Source organism: Hemibagrus wyckioides, linkage group LG22 (genome assembly GCF_019097595.1).
Source record: "Hemibagrus wyckioides isolate EC202008001 linkage group LG22, SWU_Hwy_1.0, whole genome shotgun sequence".
In the NCBI taxonomy this organism is placed as follows: Eukaryota; Metazoa; Chordata; class Actinopteri; order Siluriformes; family Bagridae; genus Hemibagrus; species Hemibagrus wyckioides.
Genome location: NC_080731.1, coordinates 8,654,048 through 8,668,997, shown reverse-complemented (window position 1 = coordinate 8,668,997; position 14,950 = coordinate 8,654,048). Strand labels below are relative to the sequence as shown.

Genomic DNA, 14,950 nt, shown 5'->3' with positions numbered 1-14,950 from the left:
TTCCTCTCTTTGACTCAATACAGAACAATACATCATGGAAACCAGATGCTTGTCAAGACTGCACCTGCCACGGCGACGTTGTCATGTGCAAGGCGATGCAATGCCAAAACCCTCAGTGTGACTTTCAAAGGGTAAGGCTGACTTTTTTGCACGAATCAATTATAAAAGTGAAGTGTGTAATAGATTGTGTAAAAGATGAGTCAATTGATTGATTGATTGAGCAAAGTGAGTATGTTGATGGATGGTTGGATGAATGGATGGATAGATGGGTTGAGGAGCCTGTAAGATGAATAAATGGATGGCCCCATTAGCCAGACTGCTGAATGTATGAGTGTCTTTTAAAGAGACGTGCTTCAAGCCCACTGCATTCTGCTTTTGCTTTTGATTAAGTAAGAGCTACAGATTTAGATTCCATTTTTCTTTTTGCTGTGCTGTGCAATCGAGTAAAACTAGTCAACAATCGATGCTTCTGGCTACTGTTTCAATGCCCTTTATTAAGACTGTCAATAAAACACAACTCACTGTGCTCAGTGAACCTATTGTATTAAAAATCTATAATTATCTCTACCTGTCCGTTTTTAACCTTCAATCCATCTGCTGTCTGTTACATATCCATCAATAAGTCATATCTGAGCAGTTAGCGCCTCTATTCCTACTAATGATATGACTGGATGTTTTGCCAGGGTGAGAGTTTGAGAATCCCCGCAAACAGATGCTGTCCGGAGTGTTTCCCACAGTCAGCCGGCTCTTGCCAGCATCAGGGAGCAGTATATGGGGTAAGTGACATTGCTGAGGACGAGGCCCTGTGAAAGATGCCAAAGGCCCCAGTCTAGACTCTTGGTAGATTCTGCCACTTCTTGTAGAGTGCTAAGTGGTCAGTCAATGCACAATTGCTTTCTTGTTAGCGCCCCACTCTTGCCTGACAGAACTAGCCTCTTGTTGGTCCTCCATTGACAGGCTGCTTGCTGTTCTGCTTAACATTCTGATGGTGTCGCTTCCAGCTCGAGTGCCGTTTACTTAGGGAAGCTGGCTGTGTTGGCACTGGGGCATAATACCGTAGCTAATTAACTTGCCCCATGTTCGTACAAATTCTCCAACAGCATAGAACACTTTAGAAAAGTGAAGAATTGATCCATGTGAAGACTTGGAGCTATTGCTAGCCAAAGTTACTGACAATGCCAACATGTAGCAAAAGCAAACACCAACTCTCCCACAACCTCATAACCTTTCTCTCTGTCTCGCTGTATTCTTGTGCAGCATGGCAGCCAGTGGAGCGAGTCCAAGTGCTCAGTGTGTACATGTGCTTCTGGGAAAGTGACCTGTGTCCCTCCTGCCTGTCCTCCTCTCAGCTGTGGGAGAGGACAGACTCCTTACGTCCCTGTCGGAGAGTGCTGCCCAAAATGTGCCCGAAATGGAGGTAAGGGGTGCAGAAGTGTTACTAAAACCTTTCAGAATGACTAATGCAACTGTTTCCCATGAAGCATTCTTGTAGTATAGGCATTTTAGTAGCACTAACGTAGGAGGTTTTATCCCTCTTTCAGGTGTAAATTTGGGCCTGATTGTCTGGGAAAGGTGTCTAGCACCTTCTCTCTGTGGAATTGAGCTCTGATTCTATAGCTTGATAATACATTAAAAGGAAACTATACTACAGATTTTGCTCCAGGCTCCACCTCTTTCATATTGAGATTTTCTGCATTGTTATAGCTCTGATTCCTCACATTCTGCCAGTCATATGAAATAAATACTCTTAATTATTAAAAGCACAAGAATTTTATTGTACAGATTTGTGCTTTCAAAAGTACAGAATTTTGTTAGCTTCAAAGTTTTCCTGTATCCTTTGTCATTGACAGAAATTAGTATAAAGATTTTTGTTTCAGTTTTCAGGTTTTTTGTCATGAAAGCAGATGGACAAGTGCAGGTTTTGGTTTTTATTTAAAACACTAAAAAACTCAAACAAACCAAAACACCTAGGCAATAGTTAAAATGATGAACAAGCTAGCGGTCAGTAGATTGTAGATTGTAGCTAGTTATATTAAGTCTCTTGGACCGTGAAACATATTTATAATTTCCGAACACATTTGTTGACATTGTTGCACAGTGTCAAATGCTGAGCTTAACATATACTGTGTACCTTACTCTTTTGGCATTGTTTGCACACTTTATTGTTTGTGACACTACCCCACCTCCTAAATCCCAGTTTAACCCATTGCACTCATCCAGGAAACTTCCTCACAGAAACATCCAGATTATCCTCTCATCTTAACCTACAACAAGCAGACAAAATTGCACCGATTTTTTTCCCCCTGAAGTCTCTGGAATGTGGATTTCAAGGCACCATGAGCTTAAGTCTTAATCTAACAGATTACAATAAATGAAAGCTAGTCATTAACTTCCAAGTTCCATAACGCTAACTGTCTCCAGCTAGCTTAGATTCAATAGAAAGTAGGTTAATTCACATCCTGGCCACCCTCAGACATGTTATACAAATATTACAGAGACTTTCAAACTTCATGCTGTTTAAAGAGACCTAAAGAGACTTTCTGTTCATTTAAAAAAAATAATAATTTAAGAGGCAATTAATAAAGCTATGGTCAATAATCAAGGTTGCTATGTGTGCAGTCCATAAATACGACTTCTGTGCACAGAAACAGGAGTGAACTTGGATTTATTTATGGGGGCCAATATTTTTTCATAATTCATGTAGCTCAGAGCCTTAGATCCTGCGCTCTCATATGAAGTTGAGCATCTCTTTTAAGCTTGTCTTGATGTACATGTTTTCGCTTCACACTCGTAACTGGAGACGTCTTGTCTTTCACTTTAATCTCTAGAGCAGCATTACTGTGTCCTTACCTGACTCCGGGCTCTCTGAAGCTGAATGTATTTAAATGGAACAACAACAAAAGACAATGAAAGTACTCACTTTCACGCACATTGCTACACATGTATGTAAACATTACTGCACATCATTTTCACAGCTTCTTGCTCTTGGGAAGGAGAAGAGCACAGGGATGGAGAGGAATGGAGTCCCAGTCCCTGTATGAGGTGTGAGTGTAGAAACAGACAAGTGCAGTGCTCTGTCGCAGAGTGTCAACCTATTACATGCAAGCCGGTAAGTACAGAGAGTCAAAGAACTTTACTTTCAGTGACATTTCAAATTATTGTCCTAAATGTGATATATTTAAGTTATTTTATATTCAATATATATATATATATATATATATATATATATATATATATATATATGTACTGCATCAGATATATATGGTTGAAGTAAAAGCTTCTTGAATTGACTTGACTCATATACACCGATTCGGCATAACATTATGACCACTGAGAGGTAAAGTGAAAAACACTGATTATCTAATCAAGAATTTCCTTCCGGATTAATAAAGTTCTATCTTATCTCATCATGGCTCCTGTTAGTGGGTGGGATATATTAGGCAGCGAGTGAACATTTTGTCCTCAAAGTTGATGTGTTAGAAGCAGGAAAAATGGGCAAGCGTAAGGATTTGAGCGAGTTTGATGAAGGGCCAAATTGTGATGGCTAGACGACTGGATCAGAGCATCTCCAAAACTGCAGCTCTTGTGGGGTGTTCCCGGTCTGCAGTGGTCAGTATGTATCAAAAGTATCCTTTAAGTCCTGTAAACTGCAACTGAGAGGATTTAAAGGATCTGCTGCTAACATCTTGGTGCCAGATACCACAGCACACCTTCAGGGATCTAGTGGAGTCCATGCCTTGACGGGTCAGGGATGTTTTGGCAGCAAAAGGGGGGCCAACACAATATTAGGCAGGTGGTCATAATGTTATGCCTGATCTGTGTATAGTGAGAATGCATTTTATATAGCAAGATAAATAAAAGAATATCGCTCGGTCCTAATGAGGTCCTAAAGTACATCTAACATAAAATAGCTACATAAATACACTGTATAAAAATTATTAATTAGCAAAACCCGGGAAATGTAAGCTTACCATTGCTTTATATATATATATATATATATAGTAAATCACAATTGCAGCCAGGAGCTGTTCATTAAATGCTCTTGGCTAGTTACATATTTAAGCAGTTATGCTAATGATACTATATAGCAGACGTTTTGGCAAGTGGTTGATCTGAAGCATTCAGATTTGTATTAATATCGTGCCATCAAGAAAGGACATCTGCAGGTATCCCAGAGAAGCAGTTGTTGCTGCTTATTGTTCTAAGGTGGGTTATAAGACCATTTCCAAAAAAAATATTAAAATTATCATGCAACATTGAGAAAAATTACTAGGAAATAGAGACCTTTGAAGACAGTTCTCCAAGTTGTGGCATCCTAGTACATTCACCCAATGCTTGAATATGAGAAATCACAGACCCATAAGAACCAAATGCGGAGAACTGTTGTCTTCAATTAAAACATTAAATGCTAAATTGCTCAATTCAGAAAAAGGCTGAATAAGAGACTTTAAAGGAAGGATAGGTTTGCAAAGTTAATCTGGAAATAAAAAACTAACCATGTTTGGAACAGGGACCATTACAAATGCCCCATACCAGCTATATTCGTGAATGGTTTTTAGAACCCAGGTTTTTTGTTTTTTTTCTTGCAGTAATCAAGTTGAAAAAAGCTCCTCTTTATATTAATGCATTCTCGAGGCTTTTATGATGCTAATCTGTCTGAAAGCTGAGGCTTGGCTGAAAATGTGTCATGCAATAATTCCAAATACAACAAAAAAGAATAAAACTGAATGGAGGAAAAATGAAGGCTTCAGCATAACGAAAGTCCAGACCTCAGTCCTATCAAGTGCTGGGGTAAATAATCAAATGCCCTCAATCATCAATGCATTAAAGCGATGTTCCACCAAATCATTCTATTATAATTTATTAATTTATAATTTATTATCAATTGGAATCTAGTTTATGGTGATACATAATTATGCAGTTGTAGGGGTTAGGAGTTTTAATTCTTGGTATATCAAGTCACAGAATTTTTTCATCACTGTATGTGCCAAAAAAAGTACAAACACGACGAACTCCACATGAATTATATTTGTTTTTGTCCTTTTCAGAACGAAAACCTAGTGATCCAGCCAGGACAATGCTGCCCTCAGTGCATTTCAAACCCTTGCATAGCTGCTGGAAAAGAATACAAGGTACATGGATAAATAGTGATGTTCTTGAGATCAGAGCAGTGGAGAGAGACCCTGTGGTCAATATTCTTGACAACTTGAAAGAAAATGAGGTCTTAAAGCAGCACATTATGTGCCTCTTTTTCAAGCTGTTTTCTCTTTCTACATCTTCCACTCCTCTTTCTTGTGTGACTCATCAGGTTTCTATAATCTACACATAGTCACTGGGAGACAATAAAAAAACATTAGAACGAAGGACCGAGCAAAGAGTGTGGTCAACAATCAGCAATGTGTCAGGTCAATCATGATCTAATGAGGAAAATTAGTCACGACTGATGAACAAGCAACAGTATGGAAAGTTGGTTAATTTCTCAAGTAAATTAATTCCCCATCCCTGATGACTATTTTCTGCATGATTTGCCTCGTCCTTAATCAGACCTGAACACATTAGCTGTTTAAGCTGTCATGAGTCTGTCTTGTTGGACATAGCACATAATTGTGGATGGGCTTTATGTTCCAGGGCTTAGGTTCCAGAACATTTTGTGTATTTAGTATTCAGACAATAATCAGCAACTTCTTGAATCGTAAAATGGAAGCAATAGGTGGTTGATTAGGATTACTGCTAGGTGAGGAGGACTGTGAGAAGGGAGAAGTGTTTTGATTACTGTTAGATTCAAGCCTGAAATCATATCTTCTCTCCTCAGGATGGTCAACAGTGGCAGAAAAGCAGCTGTACCACCTGTGTGTGTCACCGCGGGCAATCACGATGTCATACAGAAAAATGCAGCCCTCTCCAGTGTGACAAGGTCATTTAGAAGCCATTACACCAAATCTTTCATACACAACGCACAATAATCCTTCACCAGTCCAGTCATGCCTCTGAGTAAAATAACACACAGCTTTGAAGTGTATATTTTTTGTTCTAATTGTAATGCAATTGTATTTGATACCACGTTTTTGTGTGCTTGTGATGTTTGAATGATTACTAGAATTATATTTTTTTTTTGTCATTTTGCTTGAAATACATTCTTGTGTCACGTTACATTTTGCTGGGCAATAGGGGGTTGAGGTGGTGTACTCTTTCTGTCCTGCCGGTCCTGGACGTCTGTAAAAAGAGTGATACAAACCTATTATACCTATTTGTTCACAGAATGTATTTATTTATGTGTGTGTGTTGTCAGGGTGAGATGAAGGTGAGGCGGCCCGGCCAGTGTTGTGAGGAGTGCGTCTCCACCAAAGGCAGCTGTCTATATGAGGGTACCACACGTTATCATGGTGACATGTGGAACGGTACAGGCTGTGAGTTCTGCACGTGCCAGCGTGGCCATGTGCTATGCCAACGTGCTGAGTGTGCTAGACTGGACTGCCCACGGGTAAGAAAACCATCATGCTTTTTTAATATTTTAGCTGAATTCACATTTCGTCATGACTTAACATCATGGTTTTCTGTACTTAGCAGCATAGCTTCATTTCAGTCTATTTTAAATATGTTAGTTAAGGATGTCTGCAGTGCTACTTAAAGGGGTTTAATTTTAAAGTAGAAGAGGTTATCCAAGGTGGCACCATTGTCGGTAATGTTCGGAATTATACATGAGGTTTTCAAAAGTGTTAAAAGTTTTGAAGTGTGACCTTTGAGGATTCTTGCATCCTTTAGTGTGTGCACTCTTATTATTATGCTGTGGCCACTGACATATGACCACATCAGAGACTGGACTGAGGTCAGAACTTCTATTAGGATACAGGGTCAGTGCCTGCTGTGTCTTTTGACATCTCTGATGGGGTCCGAGAATGGAATTGACCTGAATTTTTACGGAGGAGGAACTACAGGATCTATCTCAGCATTTATATAGCATTTATATGGCAGATATGAGCATTCTCGCATCGAAGCACTCTGCAATACAGCAGTGAAGTGTAGTATAAATCAGAAATGTGTGTGATCAGACCAAGACCTGTGTGAATGATAGTGTGAGTGTGATTTAGTAGAATGTAGAATGTAGTAGAATGAGAGCAAATATCTGTGGAACACACTAGCAGGTAATTCGAGGCGAAAACTAGATCCATATATGAAAGTTAGATTAAACAAAAATATCTAAACCAGACAAATTCAGAAGTAAGGTGGTATGTAATCACTAAAACAATTAATTCTATAGACTGAGTTAAGCACAAAAGAAGGCAGGTCAAGGCTAGCTCAAGCACACAAGAACTAGACATATCTTGAACAAGACAAAAAAAACTAGACAGGATAAAAAAGAGACAACCAGAACGCGACACAGCAAAAACTAGGCACGACTAAAACTGACATGACTAGAACTACACACGACAAGACCATTCGAAATAGTCACAATAGAGCAATAGACCTAGGCTTGATAAGAACTGGATGCAAATCTAGACGCAGCTAGAACTAGAAACCAGAACTAGACACAACAAGAGCTAGATTCAACTGGAATTAGACACAACAGAATAACTAGACACAATAATAACTAGGTACAACTAGAATTAGACATGATAAGAAATAGATACAACTAGAAAAATACACAACTAGAATTAGACTTGGTCACAAATCTAGACACAGCAAGAACTAGAAACCAGAACTAGAAACAATAAGAATTAGATACAAATAGAACTAGACACAACAAGAATAAGACACAATAAAAACTAGACACAGCTAGAATTAGACATGTCAAGAAATAGACACAACTAGAAACATACACAACTAAAACTAGACTTGATAAGAACTGGACTCAAATCTAGACACAGTTAGAGTTGGAAACAACCAGAATTAAACAAGAGAAGAACTTGATTTGATTTAAACTAGTCACAAAAACTAGACACAAGAGGAACTAGACACAGCTAGAACGACCCATCCAAACCAAGCTAGTCACAGTCAGAACTAGACACAGCAACGAATGGACACAGCTGGAATGAGACACAACTTTTATTTACATATAATAAAAATTAGGCACGTAGGAACTAGAATTGATAAGAACAGAACAGAAATACTAGACACAACTTAAACCAGAAACAACCAGATCTAGACACAAAAAGAGCTAGAAACAACTAAAATTAGACGTAAGAACCTGACATGATAAGAACTACACACAGCAAGAACTAGATTCAACTGGAATTAGACACAACAGTAAGTAGACACAATAATATCTAGATACAACTAGAATTAGACATGATAAGAACGAGCTACAACTGGAAACATACACTACTAGAACTAGACTTGATAAGAACTGGACACAAATCTAGACACAGCTGGAACTAGAAACAATCAGAACATGAACTAGATTCAACTGGAATTAAACACAGCAGAAACTAGACACATCAAGAACTAGACACTATAAGAACTAGACACAATAAAAACTAGACACAGCTAGAATTAGACATGATAAGAAATGGATTCAACTAGAAACATACACAACTAGAACTAGACTTGATAAGAATTGGTCACAGCTAGAACTAGAAACCAGAACTAGACACAATAAGAATGAGATACAACTAGAACTAGACACAATAAAAACTAGACCCAGCTAGAATTAGACATGATAAGAAATAGATACAACTAGAAACATACACAACTAGAACTAGACTTGATAAGAATTGGACACAAATCTAAACACAGCTAGAATTAGAAACAACCAGGATTAGACAAGACAAGAACTTAAACTAGCCACAAAAACTAGACACAACAGGAACTAGACATAGCTAGAACTACCCACAACAAGCTAGACACAGTCTGAACTAGACACAACAATGAATGAACACAACTAGATTTAGATAGAATAAAATAGGACGTGTAGGAACTAGAAACAACTATTACTAGACATAACAACTAGACACAAAAAGAACTAGAAACAACTAAAATTAGACATAAGAACCTGACATGATAAGAACTAAACACAGCAAGAACTAGACACAAACAGAGCTAGACATGACAAGAAATAAACACAAGAACTAGACATGACATAAATGAGACAAAACAAAAATAAGAACTTGACTAGAACTTTACAGTGATGTAGTAAAGTGTTGGTCTGATTAAACAGTCCAGGATTGTAGCCTCTGATAGGACAAAGGTGTCAGTAATCAGTTCTGGAAGGACATTGGGTACCCTGCCAAAGACAGTATGCAACCTCCATTCTTCTGATTAATGGTGTGAATGTATAATTAGGATATGACCAACAACCTTGAGACTTACCCAACTGGGAGAAATGTAATAAATAGACATAAATATCGTTTTCCAAGATGACTTATTAATGTGTTATCTACGATTTCTAATGACAAATTATCAGCTTCCCAGTTGGCTAGTGTTGAAGCCAGAGTGAGACAAGAAAGCTATTATAATATAGTTTCCATTTCTAATGAGATCCCATCTCTCTTAAATGATGAACATTGAGGTAATCAAGCAATGTCATATAGAAGACACTGACGGTGATGACGTCAACTATGTCAACACTAGGAATCTGCATAAAAAGTTTGAGAAATAATTTGCATGTGCATTTCTGGGATTTAAGTTTGCTAACACTTTAAGGAAAGTCATTTGCCAGGTTATTTTTAACACATTCACACATTTTTACTGTGTACCAGGGGGAAGAGTTGGTGTATTTAAGTGGGAAGTGCTGCCCAGAGTGTAAACCATCAGTCAGTTCTTGTGTGTATACGCACCTGGAAAACGAGGTATGGAGTAAAAAAAATAATACAATATGTTGTGCTTTACTATAAAATATATGCTGTATATTAATGTGAATAAACCAAAATCCTGCCCATTGTTGTATTCTCCAGGGTGAGAAATCCACTGTGAAGAGTTTCAGACGTCTTGCTGTAAGTCGAACTGTGAAACCCAATTTGCAAGATGTTAACAATTTTTGTGACGAAATATTTTGTGAAGTTTCTTTCACTGATGATGTCGGGAGATGAAGATGGAATCATACTGATGTGAATAATATTTATTTCAGAATCTGGAGAGTGTGAGTGATGGTCCATGTCGGGAGTGCCAGTGTCAAAATGGTCATGTGACCTGTTATCAGCGCTCCTGTCCCACGTGTCCTGTCGGCACCCTTGCCATGCCTCAGCAGGGACAGTGCTGCCCCGAATGCCACCCAGGTGAGATATCTGTGTGTATTTGTCGGTAGTTAAAAGTTCTGGTTCTGGATTTGTTTAGTTTGGAATTCATGAAACCTTTACAGTCCTAGGACACCATTTATATAAATGAAATCCTAGTTCTATCCAACTTGCTTGCCATTTGTTCTGTTCTTGACATTTTTGACACATGCTCAGCTCACTGCTCCTAGACACTCCCTTACCTGCTATACATATTCACGTACTGTATTACTGATAAGTTGAGACCGGATATTTCCCCATTTACACCCCAATTTGGTCATCTGTTCATTCTTACCCATCAGATCAAATCCCAGGTCCACCAAGCTGCCACTGCTGGACCCTTGACCCTCAATTGCTCAGTTGTATAAAATGAGATAAAATGTAAGTCGCTCTATATAAGGCCATCTACCAAATGCCATAAATGTATCATATGACAGCTAGCAACCAGGGAGAGTTAGGGTTGACATGTGATTCTTGCTGTGTTACAGGGCAGTTACAAGGCACTGTCTGCCTTCTTCCACATGCTGTGAGCTCACAGAAGCCCACTATTGGCTGGTGCCACAGTGATTGACAGGGGAAAAAGAGTTTCCCACCTCTCATAGCCGTGGCCAGTTTTGCTCTCTTCATTCAAACCTTAAATCCAATTACACAAATCACAAGTTAAAAATGGCACTTCTATGATTTGTAATAATTAGTTCTTCAACAAATTCATTTTAAGAATCTATAGTATAGTATTTAATAATGCATAGAAAACCACTAAAATGTCTAGATAATATTCATTATTAAATATATTAAATATAATAATAATAATAATAATAATAATAATAATTATTATTATTATTATTATTATTATTATTATTATTATTATTATTATATTCTTCACATAATAATAATAATATTCACATAATAATAATAATAATTCATATTCAATAATAATAATTCAATAATTAATAGACTTCACATAATAATAATAATTATTATTATTACATAATAATAATAATAATAATAATAATAATAATAATAATTATTATTATTATTATTATTATTAAGGCTTTCTTCTTATAAAGTGTTAACAAAGACACTGTTGTTTGTTATTTAGAGTCAGCTATCTGAAAATTCAGATCTCCACTGAAGTGTGACTTCATGTTAATGCACCTGTGAGAACTAACAAGAGCCAAAACAACAGACCAAATGAATCTTGTACTTGACTGTGGGGAGATAATTGGATTTCTAGTTCCCAACAGAGTTCCTTCAGAAAACAGCCCTTTTCTCCCTTTGCATTCAGCATTCATCCAATTAATCACACTTGATAGTGAGCAGCATGCGTCTGATAGATAGCACCTGCTAGCATGCTGGGAGTCTGGTTAATGAATTCGGTGCTTGTGACTGTGCACCGGTGTGGACCTCTATTACATTTTACCTTGCTCATGGATTTTGTGGGGAAAGTTAGAACATAAAACTTTTGTGTCTTGTTGATCTACTCTATGGGAATTTTTCACTTTAAGCCATTTGCACTAATGATTTTTATTAGGTTTGTGGGAATTAGCATTATATGTGCCTATGTTTTAAATTTCTGTGTAGTTTGTAGGATTCAAGCTCGGTACAGAAAAGTATCGTGTCAGCACTTCCGAACCTACAGCATTGAGACAGCTTATTAAGACCCTAATAACTATTCTACAAACAGCTGGTAAACGTCTGCTGCTGATGAACATGCACCCACGTTGCCAGATATTCGGTTCCCTCCACTACAATTCCACTTGGCAGGATCATTATACTCAGCATCCAAGTGTCTTCTTGCTTTCATTCCTACACTTGCTTTCATTCCTACACACACTCAGTCCTATTATTTATAAGAAAGTGGTGCCGAGAAGAAAATCTCCAAATGTGTTTGCAGTAAGAAATTCATACGATTATTAATTGGCAGGGTATCCTCTATTGCCAGAGATTTATACACCAGTTGAAAATAAATCATCGACACACCTTCCACTTCTTCAATTGACCTGTGAAGAAAGAAAAAAAAAAGTCTATGTTTCCTTTATCACCATTTAAGGGAAAGAGGTGGAGCTACAGAAAAATGTACAGAAGCTTTAGATAAACATGCTAGCCAGATACTGTGTGGTGCATAACATTGACAAGCTTTTAGTTTGTGTGCTTATTAATAGTATAAAACACTTGTAAACACATATTTATGTTTATTGCAAGTTTTATTTTTCTTTCTATTTGTAGAACATCATACTAAAAAGAATACACAATAAGACAAGAAATACACGGCGATCAGCCATAACATTATGAACAGCGAGAGGTGCCGTGAATAACACTGATGATCTCCTCATCATGGCACCTGTTAGTGGGTGGGATATATTAGGCAGCAAGTCAACATTTTGTTCTCAAAGTCGATGTGTTAGAAGCAGGAAAAATGGGCAAGTGTAAGGATTTGAGCGAATTTGACAAAGGGCCAAATTGTGATGGCTAGACGACTGGATCAGAGCATCTCCAAAACTGCAGCTCTTGTGGGGTGTTCCCGGTCTGCAGTGGTCAGTATCTATCAAAAGTATCCTTTAAGTCCTATAAGTTATTTACAACTTACAGAACTCAAAGGATCTGCTGCTAACATCCTGGTGCCAGATACCACACCACACCTTCAGGGATCTAGTGGAATCCATGCCTCGACGAGTCAGGGCTGTTTTGGCAGCAAAGGGGGACCAACACAATATTAGTCAGGTGGTCGTAATGTTATGGCTGATCAGTGTATGTAAAACAAATTTTTGCTGAAATATCAAAGCACCTACTCTGGTCTAGTGGTTTATTCTTGAGATGATCTGTAATCAGCTGGCAGATTTTGTAGAAAGTTTGTTTTTTGTTTTGTATTCAGCATATAATATTAAAAAACCTAAACCTCTATTAACAAACAGCTGTTAATCTCAGGTGTGCATATTCCAGCCAGTAGTCAGTATATCACTATTTTTAGCAACCATTAAAGCAACTTCTGTGAGTTTTATGTCATGTGCACTAATATATGGACTGCACCATTAATACCTGAAGATTTCATGGACACCTGTAACAATCTGCACGATCATATTGAGTCTATTCGCCTTGATTTGCTACTACTAGAAAAGTTCTGTTAATGTCTGTGTGTGTGTGTGTGTGTGTGTGTGCATGTGTGTCGACAGCGGTCCAGTGTCATCCAGACTGTTTGACATGCTCCACTACGCCGGATCAGTGCAATAGCTGTAAAGACCCTGGAGCGTTTCTGTGGAAAGGACACTGTGTGCACATTTGTCCTCACGGTTTTTTCCCTAATGGCAGAGTCTGTGCAGGTACCCTTTCAGAATTTTTTCTTTTCTAGAACTATCCATAACTTTCTAGGCTTTCTGAATTATTTTATATGTTTGTCTCTTATTTGTATATGATATTTTTTTCCATATTTTCTCCTATGATGCCTGTCAGTGTCATAGGAGCAGACAGAATGATTGTCTAAATGTTTTGTCTCATTCTTTGCCTTTCATCTCTCTCTCTCTCTCTCTCTCTCTCTCACACACACACACACACACACACATCAAATAAATGCTGGCCATATAGTTGTTGTTTCTCATCCATAAACCGATCCCTACATGATAAGTGTTAATGCAGTTTTTCCACATGTTGTGTGTTTTTTAAATATATCAGATAAACGCACACGTTTAACACACACCCTGAGCCTACAAAGTAATGGTGATAAGAAGTATAATTTTCCCTTCTGAGGTAAAAGGAGCATGTATGTGAGCGTGACTCAAAACTAACAGGCCAGAACGTGTTCGTTCTCTTCCAAAAACATCCCCTTTCATTCTGAGGTCAGAGGTGGGATCGAACATCACTTGACAGGCATCTAATGTGCCCCGAGACTGACCTTGTGCTTTTGGCGTCATCACTTCAGTTCAGTTCACTTTTTGTCCTGTCCTTTTGTTTCACTGCTTCTCTTGTGGCTCGAGTTTCAGTGTAGAATAATAATGGAATGAAATGCTAATTAGGATGTCACAGCAGGTTTAATACTGTCTCAATCTGTCATGGATATTTTGGTGACTCACACTCATTCTTTCTCTTTTTTTTTCCCCCCGACACACACTCAAACACACACACATTAATCTCCTGCGTAGTCTCCGATTGTGTTATGCCCTAATTTATTGTCTCCTGCTCTCTCCCACTCTCTTTTTATGCCTCTGCCAGCCTGCCAGCCATCCTGTGTCACCTGTGAGAACAGCTTCGAGTGTACAGCATGTGGTGGGTCGTTGCTGCTCAGCGGTAGGCAGTGTGTGGCCGCCTGCGAGACGGGACTATACCAAGACCACACACAGTGCCTGAGTGAGTGCTCTTCCATCTTCTGTGCTTTAGAAAAGAAAAGGAAAAAGCCCACACATATGACACAACATGCACAGCACATTCTTTTAGATGTAGATGGCAATGAAAAAGCTGGGCTTCTGAAATGAAAAACATTGAATTCTTCACAATTTATAGATGTCAACAAGATATTAATCTCACATATTACAGAATATGAATTTTTATTTAGTTTTGTTTCAGTAAGTTGCATTTTCAAATTCATGTTCCCGAATTCAGATTCAGCAATTCAGCTTCAGCTGGCACAATTTTTCTTTTTCTTTTTTTTTTTCCAAAAACAGTACTGAAACCTCGAGTATCAGACTATACTGATACTCATCTTGTATTCTCTAAGCTTTACCCTGATATTTGAAATATTTTTTGGAAGCACT

At 38.0% G+C, this 14,950-nt stretch overlaps 1 protein-coding gene across 2 annotated transcripts in view; it reads left to right on the top strand.

Moving 5' to 3' along the window:
- fras1 (Fraser extracellular matrix complex subunit 1) overlaps positions 1–14,950 on the top strand; it is a 137,144-nt gene that overhangs the window by 36,938 nt on the left and 85,256 nt on the right. For both annotated transcript variants that reach the window (XM_058374626.1, XM_058374625.1), the window contains exons 3-14: positions 24–131; positions 684–776; positions 1,258–1,417; positions 2,976–3,109; positions 5,049–5,132; positions 5,813–5,914; positions 6,290–6,481; positions 9,696–9,785; positions 9,891–9,929; positions 10,064–10,211; positions 13,379–13,525; positions 14,412–14,546. In XM_058374626.1, coding sequence (XP_058230609.1) covers positions 24–131; positions 684–776; positions 1,258–1,417; positions 2,976–3,109; positions 5,049–5,132; positions 5,813–5,914; positions 6,290–6,481; positions 9,696–9,785; positions 9,891–9,929; positions 10,064–10,211; positions 13,379–13,525; positions 14,412–14,546 — 1,432 coding nt within the window. The remainder of the gene's footprint in view (positions 1–23; positions 132–683; positions 777–1,257; positions 1,418–2,975; positions 3,110–5,048; positions 5,133–5,812; positions 5,915–6,289; positions 6,482–9,695; positions 9,786–9,890; positions 9,930–10,063; positions 10,212–13,378; positions 13,526–14,411; positions 14,547–14,950) is intronic.